Source organism: Clupea harengus, chromosome 2 (genome assembly GCF_900700415.2).
Source record: "Clupea harengus chromosome 2, Ch_v2.0.2, whole genome shotgun sequence".
NCBI classification, from domain to species: Eukaryota; Metazoa; Chordata; class Actinopteri; order Clupeiformes; family Clupeidae; genus Clupea; species Clupea harengus.
The window spans coordinates 26,263,379-26,280,651 of NC_045153.1; the positions used below are offsets into that span (position 1 = coordinate 26,263,379).

Genomic DNA, 17,273 nt, shown 5'->3' on the forward strand with positions numbered 1-17,273 from the left:
GCAGCCGAGCTATATTTACAGCACTCAAACAGAGGGATGTGAAATAGTGGGCGCGAGAGAAAGGGAGAGGAGGAAAAGCTGACTAAAGCCCACCCCACTGCGTCGACTGATCCTCCCGACTGCGGCCAAGTGCTTTCCTGCAGGCTGTGTTTGGGTGGGGGGGAGAGCTTGGCAGTTATGGGAGTGTATCCTGTGTCCTTGAAGAGATGGAGGAACGGTGGAGGTGATGGTGCAATCATGTTTCCAGAAGTATGTACTCCCATCTGCTCCTCTCATACTGCTGGCACTGCCATACTAGACTTTGGCTGTGTCAGTAAGTACTCTGGCGGTGGGCACCTGATAACTAAGCTGCCCACCACCCCTCTCCAAAACCTATAAGGTGTCATTATGTGCCCCTCTGGATAGGAAATCAGAGCACAGGGAATCCTCCTGCACGTGTGGAATGTTTTCTCAGGCCTTGGTACTGACGAACCCCCTAATCCCAGTTCTCCGGCCTTTGGGACTGGCGACTGGAATCATCTGTCAGGCAGCGATAACGGCTGAAAACAACATGGAAAAAACATGGCTCTGACCTGTTTTGAGTTACAGCACTGATAGGGGAGACTGGTCCCCCAGAGCGTAAATTAAGGGGCTGCGCTCACTTAGGCCAGATACCAGTAGCCAGGCATTCCGAGTGTCAGCACAAAGGAGTGCACTGACCTATTGGCCCCATTTTAGAGGCTTCTAAGTTAACTCAGTTTTCAAATGTTTCAGATGATTGCCTCGCTAGCTTGTAATATATCAGGGCATAATAAGGAACGTGAAGTACTTTACTGATAGTTGCATGATAGTTGAAGTTTGATACTATATTTAGAGCATTTCACATGGACATACACAGAAACATTTTGCATTGAAGGTTACATACGTAGATGCACTGATGCACTGGTTTTATCTTGCCAGAGTTTCAGTACCATAAAACAATAAATAAAACAGTAGATTTGTATATTTTCCATCATTTTCTAAATAGAATCTTGGAAGAAGAGAACTATTGTAATTTACAATTTGAGAGCATTATTTATTCAGATTTTAGAATGTTTTCTGTGTCTTTAAAGTATGAAATATGTATTTATTTTCCAAATAAGATTCTTGAACAGCTTGACATCTTATTCAGTAATAATGTTTCTATATGATGACCCTTATCTACAAACTCCTCAAGCATGTGCAGTTTCCTTTCTTGTGCATCCAAAGTGGATTGTTGTTGACCATAAACTCAAGGCCTCCTGCTAATAACTGCACATACACGATATGTCTTCATGTACATTTGCATGCACTGTTCACGGGAAACCTGAGGCAAGTTCCATAATGTACTCTTTCTGCACATACATGACATGTCTTCATGTGCACTCTTTCTGCACATACATGACATGTCTTCATGTGCACTCTTTCTGCACATACATAACATGTCTTCATGTGCACTCTTTCTGCACATACATGACATGTCTTCATGTGCACTCTTTCTGCACATACATAACATGTCTTCATGTGCACTCTTTCTGCACATACATAACATGTCTTCATGTGCACTCTTTCTGCCATGCCAGGCTCTGCCGTGAACCTGTTTATTACTGGGGGGCTGGAATCACACAGGGATTGGAGCAAATACACTGATCGTTTTGAAAGATACTGTACACAGTGTATCCATTGTTTGTACACACAGTTTGATTGATGATTTTAAAAGGGACCATGTGTTTCACAAATGTATAGCAAGTTGCTTCTGGGATGTATTTCAAACTATTTTTGAAATATAGTCAGTGGCAGTTTTTCCACTTTTTAAGGAATCAGATCTGCATGATATTGTTGAAATGTAGTTTGTGTGTTTTTACTGTTTGAAATATGAGGTCAGATTTGAAACCTTGTCCCATTTATTGCAGTTATGGATGTCATTTCATAATGCCAACGTCCTTGTTATGTCAAGCTTGCTGCGGATCGATGGCTACAAACACAGGTCATCTCGAGGGAACAACGTAGGTAAAAGAGCTGTCCGGGATCTTTAGCTTATCTTGATTAACTGTGCCCATCTACATATCATATGCATTGGTGCACTGCAACCTTTGGACTAGAACTTCACCATCATGTAGGCCTATCTTACTTCAATTACAAAGTCAATTACTTTGAACATCCACAAGTACAACATAAGAATGATGCAAAAATGGCAGTCAAGACAGGCAGATACATAAGCATAAAGATGCCTCAGGACACACAAACACAAGCACAAGACATATGTCCACTGCTGCATGACTTGTTTAGTGTTGTTTAGTGTTTACTCTTGACCAAGCAAGGGATACGTTTTCAGTATCAAGCTTCACTCAGAGCTCGTTTCTGATTGCAAAAGCACCCGTTAATTGGCAAGACGCCCATTCGAGCGAGCAGGAGAGAGAGAGAGAGGGAAAGAGAGGGAGAGTATTCACTCATGTAGGTCATTACACAGCGCCCATTAAAGCTCAAGTTCAAGTTTTAAGTCTCCCATTCTTTGAAATGACCTCAGCTCAGCTCAAGTCTCCCACTCATCTCGATGACGGTTGACAGAGAGCCTCAGGATTCCAGGCACGCTGATCCTTATTTGTATTTGGAGGGGTGGGAAGTGGCTGGAAGAGGGAGAGGGAAAGGGAGGGGGCGTCGAGGGTCGTTAAAACTCTGGAAGAGGGTCCGGCGGGGTCACTATGGCGATCCTAAAAACGGCGGGATTCGGGTGATGAATGACGGACGCCAGCCCTCCGCCTGATCCACTCGCTGCCGCCCCGCGGACAGAGCTGGGGGCACTAATTAAGCGGTCGTCGTCGTGTTGGAACAGGTGGGCCGTGCAAACTGCAGCCAGTGCCCCACGGCAATCCTCAGCAGTCACGGTAGCCACACAACAGGGTGGTAAATAGATCTGGGTTTTATTGGAGCTTTGCTAAATGGGACCAATGTTATGTGGACACATTGCATTGGACTGACATCAACCTTCTCTTAACCTGTTATCGGTTGCATTTTAACGCAGTTTTTTCGTCACTGAACAGAACTAGCATACAAAATTAAATCAAGCACACACACACACACACACACACACACACACACACACACACACACATACGCTCAGTGCAAATGACCTACCAAACGGCACACTGAAACCACCGGCTATAAACACAGACCAACCACAACACCATAAAAGTGTGTGATTCAACCTCTGGCTGACTCCCCGTTCACCCCCACACAGGTCTTTCAGTCCCCTTGTGACCCCAAATACCACTTCCTGCCCCAGGGACCCTCACTAAGACCCCACTGAAAATCGACCCGACGTGACCCAGCAGTCCTGTGTTACAGTAGCAGAGAGATTCCCAGACATCAACATTACCCTTTGGGGAGAAGCCAACTGCTCTGGTCATTACTTTTCTCCCTCATGAAAAACAGTTTCTATGTGTGTGTGTTTTCTGATTAGGTTTATTCTGGGCTTGAATAATATAGGTAAACATGTAACTTTTATACAGCCTGAAGGTTTTTCAGTAGACTTGGCAGAAAACACCAGTAAATGTTTGTCCTTAAGTCGGAAATACATGAAAAACCATCCATTAACAACCAGCTACAGTAAGTAGCAAGTATGATAACTTGTGTTACATTTCCAAGTGCCTTGCCAAATCCAACACGTGCACATACAAAAAAACAACCCTGTTTCCTTGTACAAAGTCCACTGGTTGCTCAGTTTACGAAGGACACCTGTCTGGCACTGTGTCTTGTTTATGTAGAAGGCGCACTATTGAACCTTTCTTATTCAGGGGGAAATGTGGCCAGTCACACGTGGAGCCTTCTAATCTCAATCACAGCCCCACTGGCAACAACATGTCAACATCCAACATCTGCTTGTTTAAAACGTTCGCGAATGGCCAGCAACATACAGAATTCCTTACTTGTGCTGCTTCACATGGTTGTGACTTTTGCATCTCTTTCTGTGTGTGTGTGTGTGTGTGTGTGTGTGTGTGTGTGTGTGTGTGTGTGTGTGTGTGTGTGTGTGTGTGTGTGTGTGTGTGTGTGTGTTAGATTGGGGGGTTAAGCAGGGATCCAGACAGGCGGGCACAGTGTCATTGACAGCTCAGAGACTCCTCCTAAAGTGGAAGATCATTGCTCTACTCAACACCTATTACACACACACACACACACACACACACACACACACACACACACACACACACGCACACACACACACACAACCACACAGAGAGACATCTTTACATAGACACCCACATGCACAGAGGTACACTATCTTAATCCATGTACAAAGCAATCCTGCCAAACCTGAACCACTGAAAATCAGAAACATCCCCAGTATAAACATTGCAAATGTCAGGCCCAAACCAACATAGCTGCCATAGGACACCACAGGCTACAGTAAATGCTCCCTGCCTTGCCAGACCCCTGCAGACTGGCTGGCTTTGGCCTGATCCTGTGGATCACACACATGAACGGAGAATTCTGGAAATTCCACTGCGGATGGATGACTTTAGCCCCCTGCTGTAAGTGCTATGGCCCCCGATGATGTTCCCGAATAAAGATCTGTTCACATTCATGGGGTTAACTGGTGCCATTAGCTCAGATGTAAGATGAGGGGGCCTGGTATGTTACCATCAGGGTCAAAGAGAGAGGGGGCTATGAGGAAAGTGTAACTCACAAAAAGCTCTGTACGTATGTCCATAAGTTCAGTGAGGACACACCAACAATATATATGGATGTAGCCATCTCGAGTGACTTTATTAAGAAAATATGTGTGTGAGTGTGTAAAAAGCATTTCAGCACTGCGCGTACGACAGTATTTGTTACAAACACGCTCCACGCATCAAAGGTTTTGGAGGAATTTCATTTATTCACAAAAAATGATTTGCATCTGACATGTCCAATCAAAAAAAACAGTAACCAATAACCAAATACAAATGGCTTTCAAGTGTAAAATATGCATCAATATAAACACAGGGCAGTGTGTGAGTCTGTACATTGGAGCGCTAATCTTGTCTGGTGTGGTGCACGCAGAGCATTAAGGCTCTTATTTTGTCTTATTTGGCTCTTATTTGGCCTGGGTCAAGTATTCTCACTCTTCACTCTTCACACTATTGAAATTGTCAGGTGTGATTGGTGCTGAAGATGGGAGGTCACATCACAGAAGTTTGTGGACTCATCACAGAGGATATGAGCAGAGGTAAGCCCGCAGATCCCAGCACGGCATGTCATTAAACTTACCATTACCTGTGAATACATAGTACGGTGTTAGGTGATATATCACACAGCATTACATCTCGTTTTGAAATTTCTGATTAGGTATTATGTGAAAATATCACAACTATGACACACCGAAGCAACATTTAAATACATCAGATACAATTACATTACCAAGGCTTATAAAATAAGTAATGTACTGTAATGCAACATGTATAATGACTGTGATGTAATGGCAACAATGTTGTTTATTGTCAGTGTATTGATTTGGTGCAACTCACTGAGTAATTCTACACAGTCCTCTACTCCAGACGTGTTGTTGGGCTCCCCGAAGAGCCAATCAGCGTACGCCCAACGTGCCCCGTCCAGCCAGATGAAACGGCCCGTCTGAAACAAACGGGTACAGTTTCAGTGAACGCTGGTTCCAGAGCTCCGATTCAAATACGTCAAAATAGGTTCATGCATGTTGGTAAAGGTCCACAGAGACTCACCTCCAGATATCTGAGTCCTCCTACCCAGGTGCGTGTTGGGCCACCGTTCTGTGCCATGAGTCTCATCATCTGCTGGCGGATGTAAGAGCTGGTGACGGAGGCCAGGTGTCCGTTGGGGAAGCTACTCTGACAGAAGAACTGGATACAAAGGCAGTCACTGTTACAGGTCCCTCTCTCTCTCTCTCTCTCTCTCTCTCTCTCAGTTTCTCTCTATTTATGTGTATTATCCAATTACTACTATAGAAGGGCTTTAAAAACAAACAAACAAACAACAAAAAACAGGGTAACTGTAGAAGCTGACCAAGATGGTTTTCAGTTCACAAACAAAAACAATTATTGAACACAATAAAATGCTATTATTACCTATATCTGTTGCAATGTGTGTATCTACGTAATATCTATAACATGAGTAATGACATTATAAAATCATAATGGACCAAGGTGCTTGTAGCTGTTGTTAGTCATTTGATTGTAATGTGCAGAATGTCACTTTACCTCAGCATCTGTAGCCTGCTTGGGACCCCTGAAGAACTGGTAGCATCGACCCTCAATGATCACTCCACTGCATGAACTCCTCCTGGTGGACACTAAAGGAACATGCATGCGGATCACATAAATATGCCTGGCTGATGTGACTGTGACATAATACATCTGGTTCGGGGGTTTACATATTCTCAAAAATCTGATTTTGTATGAATTGAATGTTTATTTTAAAGGTAACAACAGTTTTTTCTCTCTGTCTCTACCAACAAATGTAGTATTTTCTATTGTTTTATGTTCTATTTGTTTTAACTTATTTTTCTCACTCAGTGGTTCAAACACTGAGCTTTGCATTCTGGTCTGTCAAGGCAGTAGCCAATGATAGTGACACCCCCTCTCACCTGCACCAGGGACCTCCTCATCCATAGATCTCGCTTGGAACTCATCTTCTGCATAAGGCCATGCCTCTCCTTTAGCATTTGTCTCCATTCCCACAAACATGTCATTGTCCATATCCATACCTCTACCCATTGCTGCAGACTCTTCCCCTGTCTCCATTCCCAAAAACATGTCATCGTCCATATCCATCCCTCTACCCATTGCTGCAGACTGTTCCCCTGTCTCCATTCCCACAAACATGTCATCGTCCATATCCATCCCTCTACCCATTGCTGCAGACTCTTCCCCTGTCCCCGCCCACATTTCTGACTCTTCCTCCATCGTTGCTTGTGTCATGCTGTCCATCAGAGGTCCTTCTGCCAATCCAGACCGCGCCCAAAGAGCTGGATCCTCCTCTGGTTCCATCTCCATGCTGGGCTCCTGCTCTGGTGACACTTCGTCCATTTCATTCTCTGTTCCAGGCTCATCTTCTGAAGCAAGCTCCTCTCCCGACAGAGGCTCCAGCTCTACTGAAGGTTCCTCCACCAATCTAAGCCTTGGATCTGATAAATCTGCCTCTTGCATTGCTGGTTCCTCCTCTGGCAGAGGCTCCAACGCCATCTTAGGCTCTTCAGCCATCACAGCCTTCTCTTCAGTTAACCTGCCATACATCCCTACTCCCTCCTCTTCAGGCTCTAACTCAACCCTTGGCTCCTCTACTACTCTAAGCATCCCTGGCATTGGATGCACCTCCTGTACAACTGGCTCTTCCTCCATTGGAGGTTCTAACTTCATCACTGGCTCATCACTTCTTAGTTCCTCTGAGAGAAAAGTTTCATCCGGCCCTTGTTCATCATTCAAGCTAAACTCATTTTCATCCATGAACTTTTCCTCGGGCTGTGCCCCCTCCTGGACAGGGAAATCCTCAGTGACTTCATTTGCTGTGAGATCATCCTCCACAGCAGGACCCTCAGATTGGTCTTCTTCCTCCACCTCTTCCTGTACATGTTCTACCTCAGGGTCCTGCCCCGCAGGCTTGGCCTCTACCTCAGGATGCTGTTCCGCAGGCTTGTCCTCTACCTCAGCGTCCTTCTCCGCAGGCTTGACCTGTACCTCAGCGTCCTTCTCTGCAGGCTTGTCCTGTACCTCAGGATCCTTCTCCACAGGCTTGACTTGTACCTCAGGGTCCTGCTCAGCTGATTTATCTTGAACTGCGGGGTCCAATTGAGCTGGTTTCTCCTCAACCACAGTCTCCTGTTCAGCTGGTTTCTCCTGAACTACAGGGCTCAGTTCAGCAGGCCGCTCCACCTTTTCCAGACCTGCATCTGGCCAGACGTCCTCCTGGACCACATGGCCTTGATCCGGTAGCACATCGGCCAGAGAGATACCCCCCTCTTCTGGAGGTAGCACCATTGGAACCCATTCTGGCACTGGTACTCCAAGGCTCACTAAAGAACAAAAGTATAATTATCATTAGTATGTTATAATATAGTCAATGATGTGTTTATGTTTATGTTACATTAATCTTGAGACTACTACCCTTGAAGCTTCCTTACTTTAATATTATGGATCACCACACTCCATCAATTACTTAAGATCTATTCATTAACAATATACTGTATGACTGAATAATGAATTACACATGATCCTAAATGTGATGAGGTTATAAGGCTGTCATTTACAAAAAGGAAAGAAAGATTTTCTGGAGGAAAATATTTTAACAACATAATAGATATTTTCTGCTCTCTGTTCTACTTTCACTGTTGACTATTTCCGCAAATGTTGTCCATAAGAAGGCAACTAAGATAAAGAGACAGAGTGAGCTATAAAAGGTCAACTATTAACAGCTAGAATTACAAATTGATTATTAACAAATCTATCTCGTGACACACCCTAATACGTTTTACCTGTGAGGGTGAGTGACAGAAGAAGAAATGACTTCATCTCTGTTAAAGAAAAGTTAGAGACAAGATTTGTTATGCCAAGCTGAGAGCCAACTTTAGGAAACAGGAAATCATGGTGGTGGTTAAGAGTCTCCCTCAAGACCACACTTGATGGTTTTGTGTATCTCATAATTCTGATACACTCATAAATTAGATGGTTCATCGTGAAATTAACTAAAAAAGTGCCTCTTAGCAATAGTTACTCTACCATCTTAGTACCATCTAACCTCCACCCCTGACAAAATACATCAATCCACCCTTTACTTAAAAATGATTCTCCACATGTCTGTTGTGTAGTTGAGATTATCACTAACACCCAATTAAACAACTAGCAGAAGATGAACATCCACATTTAAGGTTATGTTCCACATTACATTTCCTGTGATTTCCTCTGTATGGGTGTGTCTATATTTCACTTGCAATGTTCTTGCTCCCAGTGACTTACCTGTATTGTACTTCTGTTGTGATATCTTCTATGAGACGTTCTGTTGCTGTCTGTGCTCTTTGCTCCTGGTTTCTGTAAATGCGTTTTGTAGTCTGACGCTTTATAGCTTGTCTGAGCTCATGTCATAGCTCAGCCACAGACACTGTCCAATGGCTGCTTGAGAGTGCTGTTCTAACAATCATTACCCTTATCTAAATGATGCTTGATTATTTTTCCCAACATGGTTCCTGGTTCCTGAATTTTCCTTTGAAAGGAATTTTCCTTTGCTTGTGACACTGCAGTTTACTGTAGCCATTATTTGCCATACAGTTCTGCTTCCTGCTGACCTGTTTAAGACATGTATGGATTCAGTATCATATACATTTTAAATAGAAAAGTATAAAAATGGATAAAGCCAACTCAGAGTATTGCTTGTGTGGTCTCTATTTATAGAGCACAAATCAAGCAAATTATTTTAATGGGTAATAACATAGGGATTGTCGAATAAACTGGGGGAATACTTTGTTACATCACACGGAAGTTAAACAGCCTTAGTTGAAATGGAGATTTACAGCAGCCTACATCCCAAACTGGGATCAACATCTGTTAATGTAAATGGCCTCAATCTCACCACTAGAGGGCATAAATGGCACTGAACTCTCTCAGCTCAAGGTAGAGGATACACACTTTTTTGTCAGTATTTGTCCACTTCCTTGCAAGAGGCGTGCAGGCTGAGGTCTGTGAGTGAAAGGGCATTTTTAAAATGTTATTTTATGGTTACCAATAACATAGATAAAGTGAGCCAATAGATGTTTGTTTGCCATTAAAGTGCAAAGGTCGAAGAAACTTGTTTTTCTTTTAAAGATCTTCCAGAATTATACGGTGTAGGTCTGGAGATTAATTGACCTATGAGTTCTTATTGTACCCATCATAAAATAGAAATGACCTCATGCTTGTTATGGTTGTTTGTTACTCTGCAAAGAGCTGAGGTGTGGATATTTACAGTTTAACACAGAGGCACGTGTATTATATGCTGTTGTGCTGATTATGTACTGGGCTTGTGTCTCTGAGTCTCTCTCTCTGTCTCACTCTGCAGGTGTGTGTGTGTGTGTGTGTGTGTGTGTGTGTGTGTGTGTGTGTGTGTGTGTGTGTGTGTGTGTGTGTGTGTGTGTGTGTGTGTGTGTGTGTGTGTGTGTGTGTGTGTGTGTGTGTGTGTGTGTGTGTGTGCCTCTCTGTCATGTGAAGCCATATAGAGTCACGTGGAGGAAGGCAGGAGAGTTTTTAGTTATAATGGAAGCTAAATGTTATTTAGGAAGGTAGGCTACTTTATGGCTATTTTGGCTATAATCCTGGTTGTTTATTCATGTTATTTAACATCTTCTTGGTTTGCTCAGGATTTGGGCCTCAATGCTTTTCTCAGCCTTGTACTTTAACCACACGATTTAGACCAGTAGTGCCACATTACACAAATACCATTTTGACTACTTGACAAAGACTAGCTGGCCTAAAAGACTATTTTGTGGTCTACAGGCTGGATGGGATGTGGTCAGTGTTCAGTTAGCCTTGCAATAGGTACTTATAACAGGGAGACTCGCAGAGACGTGACTGCATCTTAAGAACTGTGTTCCTTTATTACTCACCTCACTGTTTCCTCACCTCTGTTTGGAATTAGCTAAGTTAGTTAACAGTTCTTCTACCCGTGACCTGGAATACAACTGATTTTACGATTTTATGTTTAATAAACCGTCTAATATTTCTCTCTTGTATAAAATGTCGTGATTGTTCAACAAAATTCGTAGAGAAACGTGTATGGAATATTCTCCAGAGTATCAAGCTATACAGTGTGTTATCTGACTGACTATGGCCCCCGCCTACTTCAAACTTTCTCTCCCCCCTGAGTGCAAAAAGGGGCGCAATAGGCAGGGGAGAAAGGGCGCAGTAATTCCATCCTTTGAGACAACATCTTACGCGCGTCTTCTGTGACCTATCCAATTGCGCCAATCTTGCCATCGAAATCACAGTTCACTTTCATATCTTTTCTAACACAAGTTAAAGTGACCAGAGCTCTACATGTCCGTTTGAAACAAAGCGTGCGCATTAGCTCTTACAATTTCGGACTCATCCCTGGCCGAACGAAGATGGACAGCACGCAACTTCTGGCACTTCCAGTGCTCCTGACTTTGTTGCACCGTAAGTTTTTAAAGATAATCTCTTTCTATGTACATTCAAAATTAGTTGTGCATTAAAAATGTCTTGGTTATGGACTTATATGCATGACTGGTTATCAGCATTATAATGCAATGCAACATCTCAAATTACTTAAGTCACGCAAGAATCACTAAAAGCTCAAAAGCTCCACGTTATTTTGGCATATTTGGAGTGGGGGTAATACATTTGCAGGTTCTCATTGTTAATGACTTTTATGAGTGATTGTAAGCTCATGGCAGCTTACAAAAGCAATACATTGTTCAAACCAAACCTGTTGAGTTGGTGTTAACGCATCAAGAAAGCCATTTATATATTTTCTTTACCTGTACAGCAACACATGATATTCAAGTTATATCACATTGCAAAATATGAGAATGTAAACTTTTGTGTTAGTTAACTCTTCTGCTCTTTTTTATTAGAGTATGTTTATTCCAAAGATGCTTTTATTTGGGAAAGATTAATAACTGTATTGTATATGTAAGTGTGTATTATCAAAAAAACATTAGCCTGCAATATTACAGGCTTAGCATGTGCGTGTTTAAATCACTACACATTCAAAAGAATGAACGTTTCTCTCTGATTGTGTTCAAAAACTGGTCATGTGAAAAGAGGGCAGTTTGGGTGGGGCTCCATGGTCCTTGTGTTTACGTGATCTTCTGACATGCCCTTTGAACTTGAGATGGGGGGACTGACGGAATGCGTCAGTTCTTAGGGCCTGTAAAGCCCAATCATTCAGATCGGACATGGCTGTTTAATGTTGTCGCTGTCCCCTGCTCGACCCAGCTGATAGTGAGCCTCAGAGAGATAGTCATCTACCGTTATTATGAGATGGATTTCAATCAACTTTCTGTCAACTTTGTAGCATATAATCTAAACTAACCAGTGTGACGATTGTCTTGCTTGCTGGGTAGGTATGCGTAATTCACCCATGTTAACTATAGATGCTTAGAATATATTATTTATCAAAAAATGAACATACATTGTAATGCAGGACATTATGTTGAATAGTCATGTTGAATATATGTTATTCATTACGTTATTACATACAAGACATAGTTTTCATAGGTATGTCATTATTCTGGGATGCCAACATTTGTGGGAAGACTCCAAAGCACGTTTTCAGTTAGTTCTAAAAATAAAAAAATAAAAAAATCGCTGCCGTGGCTATCACAGATGAACTGCTATTAATTATGAAAAGCATACAGTGAGTAGACCCACAGCAGAACTGTTCCAATGTGACCATCATAGGACCAGCAGGGCATTGCTAGTTTTACTGGTGACATGGAGGTCAGAGGTTTTCCCTGTGCAGCTTTAGTGACTAAATGATTCTTCATGGTGGTGGATATAATAGGGTGCCGTATGATTTTAACCCTCCCTCCAGGGCCAGCAGTGTGGAGCTTAAATTACCCCGTTAAAAAGGAGCCTTTGTTCCTCCTGCCCACACCTCTGCGGACCACGCATAGGCACGTATATATAGACACCAAGACAAACTTACACACCGACACACAGACATTCAGAGATGCATGCACACAAAGACATTTCACACATACCACAGAGATTAAGGACAGGAACCTTTAGTGATAATGGAGAACCTAGTCTTTCTCCCCCATATCTCTTTTACACACAAAACTTACTCATTCTTCCTCAGTCTTTATTACTCCGTCCTATTTTTGTTCTTTCTCTTCCCTGCCCTCTCTCTGTGTGTGTGTGTGTGTTATCACGTCATGTCGGGGTGCTCTCTGCCTCCTCATAGGCTGTCTCAGGCTCATCCATCACACACATTCCTATATGTGCAAGCCCGTTCCTGGTACGAGTCGGCTAGGATCAGTGTATGTTTACTTGTCACAGAGAGGGAGTGTGTGTCGTTCTCATTTGTAACATCACACATTCGTGCAATGACACATGAACTGTATTTCATCTTTTTTTTAATTGATATGTTCACTGATTATATAATAAGATATATATATATACAGGCATATTGTATGTTAGAACATGCTCTGGAATGTACAAAATACTGTTGATAATGTCGGTTGAGGAAAACCCTATGTTAACCTACCTTCATTTTCTCTCTCTCTCTAACTCTCCTCCACCTTCTTCACCTTTCCTCAGCTTCACCTACAGCTTCAGTGGCAGTGAGCACCGGCAAGGCAAAGGTGGTGGCCCATGAGAACTCCAGTAAGTAGGAGGATACGGCTGACCGGCTGTAACATGATCCTCTGTGCCAGAGCCAGAGACGACTCTGTGACCGTTTGATCTCCCCCACCTTATCTCTCTCGCCCAGATGCTGTCCTGTCCTGCGAGTTCAAGACAGAGAAAGACCCCGATCCTCGCATCGAGTGGAAGAAGAGCGGGAAGGGAATCACGTTTGTTTATTTTGAGGGCAATTTTAGAGGTAGAGGAGGATATTTCACTTTCCTCACTAGAAATTCTCATATCACCCCACCTCACATTCTCTCTCCTGTCAAACCTTTTGTCCTTGCCACTGATAAAACTGCCTCCTGGTATTCAAGGCATTTTGTCTGTCCTTAGAGCCGTACGCAGGTCGAGCAGACATTGATGGGGCCACAGTGACTCTGCACAGCGTCACCCAGAAGGATTCAGGGGTGTATCGCTGTGAGGTCACTGCTAAGCTGGATCGTGTTCCTTTGGGAGAGATCAACGTCACCCTCAATGTACTAGGTGTGTTTTCAGGGGTCTACTGGTTGTGCAATTCTTATTCTTCAAATCTGTGTTTTGATATCTTTCAGTTTTGGTATCTTTCAGTCTTAAAGGTTTTAGTCTTTTCCAAAACAAAAGGCAGTTAGTTTCTGTGTGTTAGTGGGCTAGTGGCTGTGTAACATAAATTGCCGTCTTGTCTCAACCTCAATGATTCAAGCAGACACTTTTATTGGCTAATCAGATAATAAATCCAGTTAGTGAAAGTGTTTAATGTAATCAACCCAGACTATGTCATAGACCTACTTCAGCTAGCTTTAAACAAGGAAGCACTGACACAACAACACAAAGTTCAAAGAGGCACAGCTCTCTCCCTCACTATTTGTGTGTGTGTGTGTGTGTATGTGCATACACACTTTCTTGGTGTACAGTACCTCCTCACACCCCGTCCTGTGAGGTCCCTGAGACAGTGCTGAGTGGCTCGGCTGTGGAACTGCACTGCAAGGACAAACTGAGTGTCCCTCCCGCCACTTACAGCTGGTACAAAGACAACAAGCCCCTGGCTCCGGGACACACGCCTGACAGCCACTACAGCCTGGACACACACACAGGAGCACTGGTGAGATACACTTCAGGCCTGAATGGTTCAGCGCTCAGAGATAAACTGTTTCAACAGTATTTCCACATCAATATGGTTTTGAATAGAATCCTTACAGGTCTGTCACGCATACTTCCCCCCTGACACAATTCCTTATAACTGTTTGAGGAGGATGAATGATGTAGGTATGCACTGATTGGATACTTCTTACTTCCTGGTTCATTTGAAGTAAGAAAAGTTGTTTCCAGGTTAATGAAAACAGTCCAAAAATCTCCCATATGATGAGTTGACAGAATGAGGGGACCTAATGCTTCGTCTCAGTAGTGTCATGTGTACTTCTATTTAACAGCATATCACATGTAAACTAATTTACCACGGCTTGTAACCACTGGCCCTATAGTGGCGAGATGCTTCATGTCCGCAGTCTTTATTCTGCAACTTCCTTTTCCTTCATTCTTTAGAAGGGAATATTCTAATACATTGATCTTTCTTCCATAAACCTCTCTTAAAATAAGGGATAAAATGACTTTCCACTGCGTGCACAAAGTAAATACGCTCCTGTGTTTTGAGCAGAAGTTTAAAGCCGTTGCTAAAGCTGACGCCGGACATTACCGCTGTGAATCCTCCAATGATGTGGGGCCACCCAAGAGCTGTGCAGGACACAACATGAAAGTCAAGGAGTGTAGGTACAGTGGTATATGGAGATGACCTGCAGATGGCATTAATGGTAAACTGATGTAATGATAACCTTAATACTTTATTAAAGCTTTCCCTGTGCGTGATGAACAGGCATGATGGAGTGTAACACAGTGCTAGCTGAAGTTTGTATGTGTGTGTGTGTGTGTGTGTGTGTTATACACCTAGATGAATCTCTGTCTCTCCCTCTCTCCCAGTTGAGCTGAGTCTGCCGTTGCTCATCGCTGTGGGAGCAGGGGCGTTCCTCCTGCTCCTCCTGTGCTGTCTGGGGGTGTGTCTCTGCTACAGACGGGGCTGCTGCTGCTGCTGCCGCCGCAGACAGAGTGAGTTCTTTAGTTTGCCCTGCTCGCCCTGGCAGCCTCACACACTGCTCGCCGCATTACTGCAGCCTTCCTGACAGCCAGCCTGCCCTCTGATGGGGCCGCTGGCCATGCTAGCGTATGCCGCAGACACACACACACACAAAAAGGGATGTGGGGGTTTTCCTCAGCTGATCAGCTGTGTTTGCCTGAAGTTGAATCATTCTGGAAGGAATCTTGGGAATGAGGTTATGTAGAATAAGCTGTTCCAACGATACTCTCATCAAAGACAAATGTGGCCATTTGAAGAACAATTGATGTGTATCTAGCAGACACATACAATCTATCTGATTATCTTTTTGGATACTCCATTATACATACTAAGGTCATACAACAGACAACCGCAGACAGCATAGCTGGTTCTAAACTTGACTGTTAAAACCATAGTAATAGTAATGAAATAGTATTTAAATAGTAATTAAAACACATGGCTCAGAATGTGAACTTACTGTGGCTATAGTCTGTCTATTACCATGGGTTACTGTATGATCACTAATATTACATTTAATATTAGATTAGATTAAAACTGCAACCTCATACATTGGGAAAGATGATTCATACCTTATAATGCGGAATGCCACAGAAATAAATATTAACGCTTTCATTTTTTTCTACAGAAGAGCGCAAACAGAAACGGTGAGTAGGTCATCTAGATTTGCTCCTGTTGAATTACACAAATGTAATAGAGCAGTCTAAGACATGATTGGCTTCAAGCAGATATTCAGCATGTTGTATTAACATGTATACTCTTGTTAAGACATTAGAACTTTAGTCATTTGGAAGACAGAAATCAACTAATTTTTGTTTTTTAACTGTTGTTGCCTTAGAAACCCCTCCAACTTCAGCCCCCCTATGCAGGATGTGAGTAACTCTTCAGAGACTCTTGTTTTTGCCAAAATGTTCTAGATGCATTAATTATAGGTTACTATACTGCAGTCACATTTGAAATCAGCAAACTGAGCCATCCACTGTAAATGAATTGTTCACAAATAATTGAAACTTTTCTTCACAGCCAAGATTCTACAAACACACAAAGTCCTTTATGCTATAAAGGGATCACTTGCTTGTAGAAATATGCCAACATACAGGAATGCAGAGGTGGAGTTGACCCCATTCTTCTTTTGAATTATCCTGCACTGGGATGGTGGCCTCCAACGAACTGTGTCCACAATATTCCTGAGCTGTACTGTCCACAACGCCCTTCCTGGCCCACGTCTTCATAGCTTCCTGGAGAAGGGCTCGTTTCCTCACCCTCCAGTGTTCAGACCACACTAATGCATGTCAGATCACATGCAGTTCCTCTAAAACCTCCATGTACTGTATGTCTTGCCAGGAATCCCCCCAAATGCACTAGTATTTTTATACAGGTTTAACACATATTTGTAACTTGCCAGTTTTGTATGTCAAAACTTTTCTATTAAATCACAATTGGACCTGAAGAGACTTCCCGTCATCCATTACTCATTTGTTTTGTGTATTTTTTCCATTTTATTTCTGTTTAAAACTGACTATATAGCCTTTTTATACCAAGAATACAATCATACAGAACGTGCTAAATAGCTTGTGACAGATGTTAACAAATGTGAATATTTGAAGGAGATTGTCTCCAGACAATGCCAATAGGCTCAAAACTAGACCCAAGTGTGTAAGCCTCACTGAATACATTTCAATGCAATGACAATGTTCAGTACTGCATTTTAAACTGGCGTGAAGCAGACCTATCTGCGGTTTTCAAGAAACCGTCACATAATTACACAGGGACATACGTATCTTTTTAATCACACATTTATCATTTTATTTCAATGAACAAGCAGGACATAA

General features: G+C 42.8%; 2 protein-coding genes across 2 annotated transcripts; one reads left to right on the plus strand and one right to left on the minus strand.

The window, feature by feature from the left end:
- Positions 1 to 4,853: 4,853 nt before the first annotated feature.
- si:ch211-160b11.4 (fibrous sheath CABYR-binding protein) lies at positions 4,854 to 9,045 on the minus strand. The gene is made up of 7 exons (XM_031558763.2): positions 8,958 to 9,045; positions 8,477 to 8,515; positions 6,593 to 8,017; positions 6,207 to 6,298; positions 5,712 to 5,849; positions 5,502 to 5,607; positions 4,854 to 5,250 (listed from the first exon to the last, which is right to left on the minus strand). The coding sequence occupies exons 2-7, from the start codon at positions 8,511 to 8,513 to the stop codon at positions 5,183 to 5,185; spliced, it is 1,866 nt and encodes a 621-aa protein (XP_031414623.1). The 5' UTR covers positions 8,514 to 8,515; positions 8,958 to 9,045; the 3' UTR covers positions 4,854 to 5,182.
- Positions 9,046 to 10,238: 1,193 nt separating this feature from the next.
- On the plus strand, positions 10,239 to 16,666 carry jam2b (junctional adhesion molecule 2b). Its single transcript, XM_031558798.2, has 7 exons — positions 10,239 to 11,126; positions 13,254 to 13,319; positions 13,426 to 13,536; positions 13,674 to 13,823; positions 14,231 to 14,418; positions 14,971 to 15,079; positions 15,291 to 16,666. Exons 1-7 carry the CDS (start codon positions 11,075 to 11,077, stop codon positions 15,488 to 15,490), a joined length of 876 nt encoding a protein of 291 aa, XP_031414658.1. The 5' UTR covers positions 10,239 to 11,074; the 3' UTR covers positions 15,491 to 16,666.
- Positions 16,667 to 17,273: the final 607 nt, after the last annotated feature.

Bases quoted from the DNA above. Each gene is read 5' to 3' on its own strand.
- si:ch211-160b11.4 (XM_031558763.2), bottom strand. From the start codon at position 8,513: ATGAAGTCATTTCTTCTTCTGTCACTCACCCTCACAG. The intron at 6,299-6,592 runs GTGAGAGGGGGT...ATGTTCCTTTAG, and splicing joins TGAGGAGGTCCCTGGTGCAG to TGTCCACCAGGAGGAGTTCA. The intron at 5,850-6,206 runs GTAAAGTGACAT...CTTTGTATCCAG, and splicing joins AGCAGGCTACAGATGCTGAG to TTCTTCTGTCAGAGTAGCTT.
- jam2b (XM_031558798.2), top strand. From the start codon at position 11,075: ATGGACAGCACGCAACTTCTGGCACTTCCAGTGCTCCTGACTTTGTTG. The intron at 13,320-13,425 runs GTAAGTAGGAGG...TCTCTCGCCCAG, and splicing joins GGTGGCCCATGAGAACTCCA to ATGCTGTCCTGTCCTGCGAG. The intron at 13,537-13,673 runs GTAGAGGAGGAT...GTCTGTCCTTAG, and splicing joins TTTTGAGGGCAATTTTAGAG to AGCCGTACGCAGGTCGAGCA.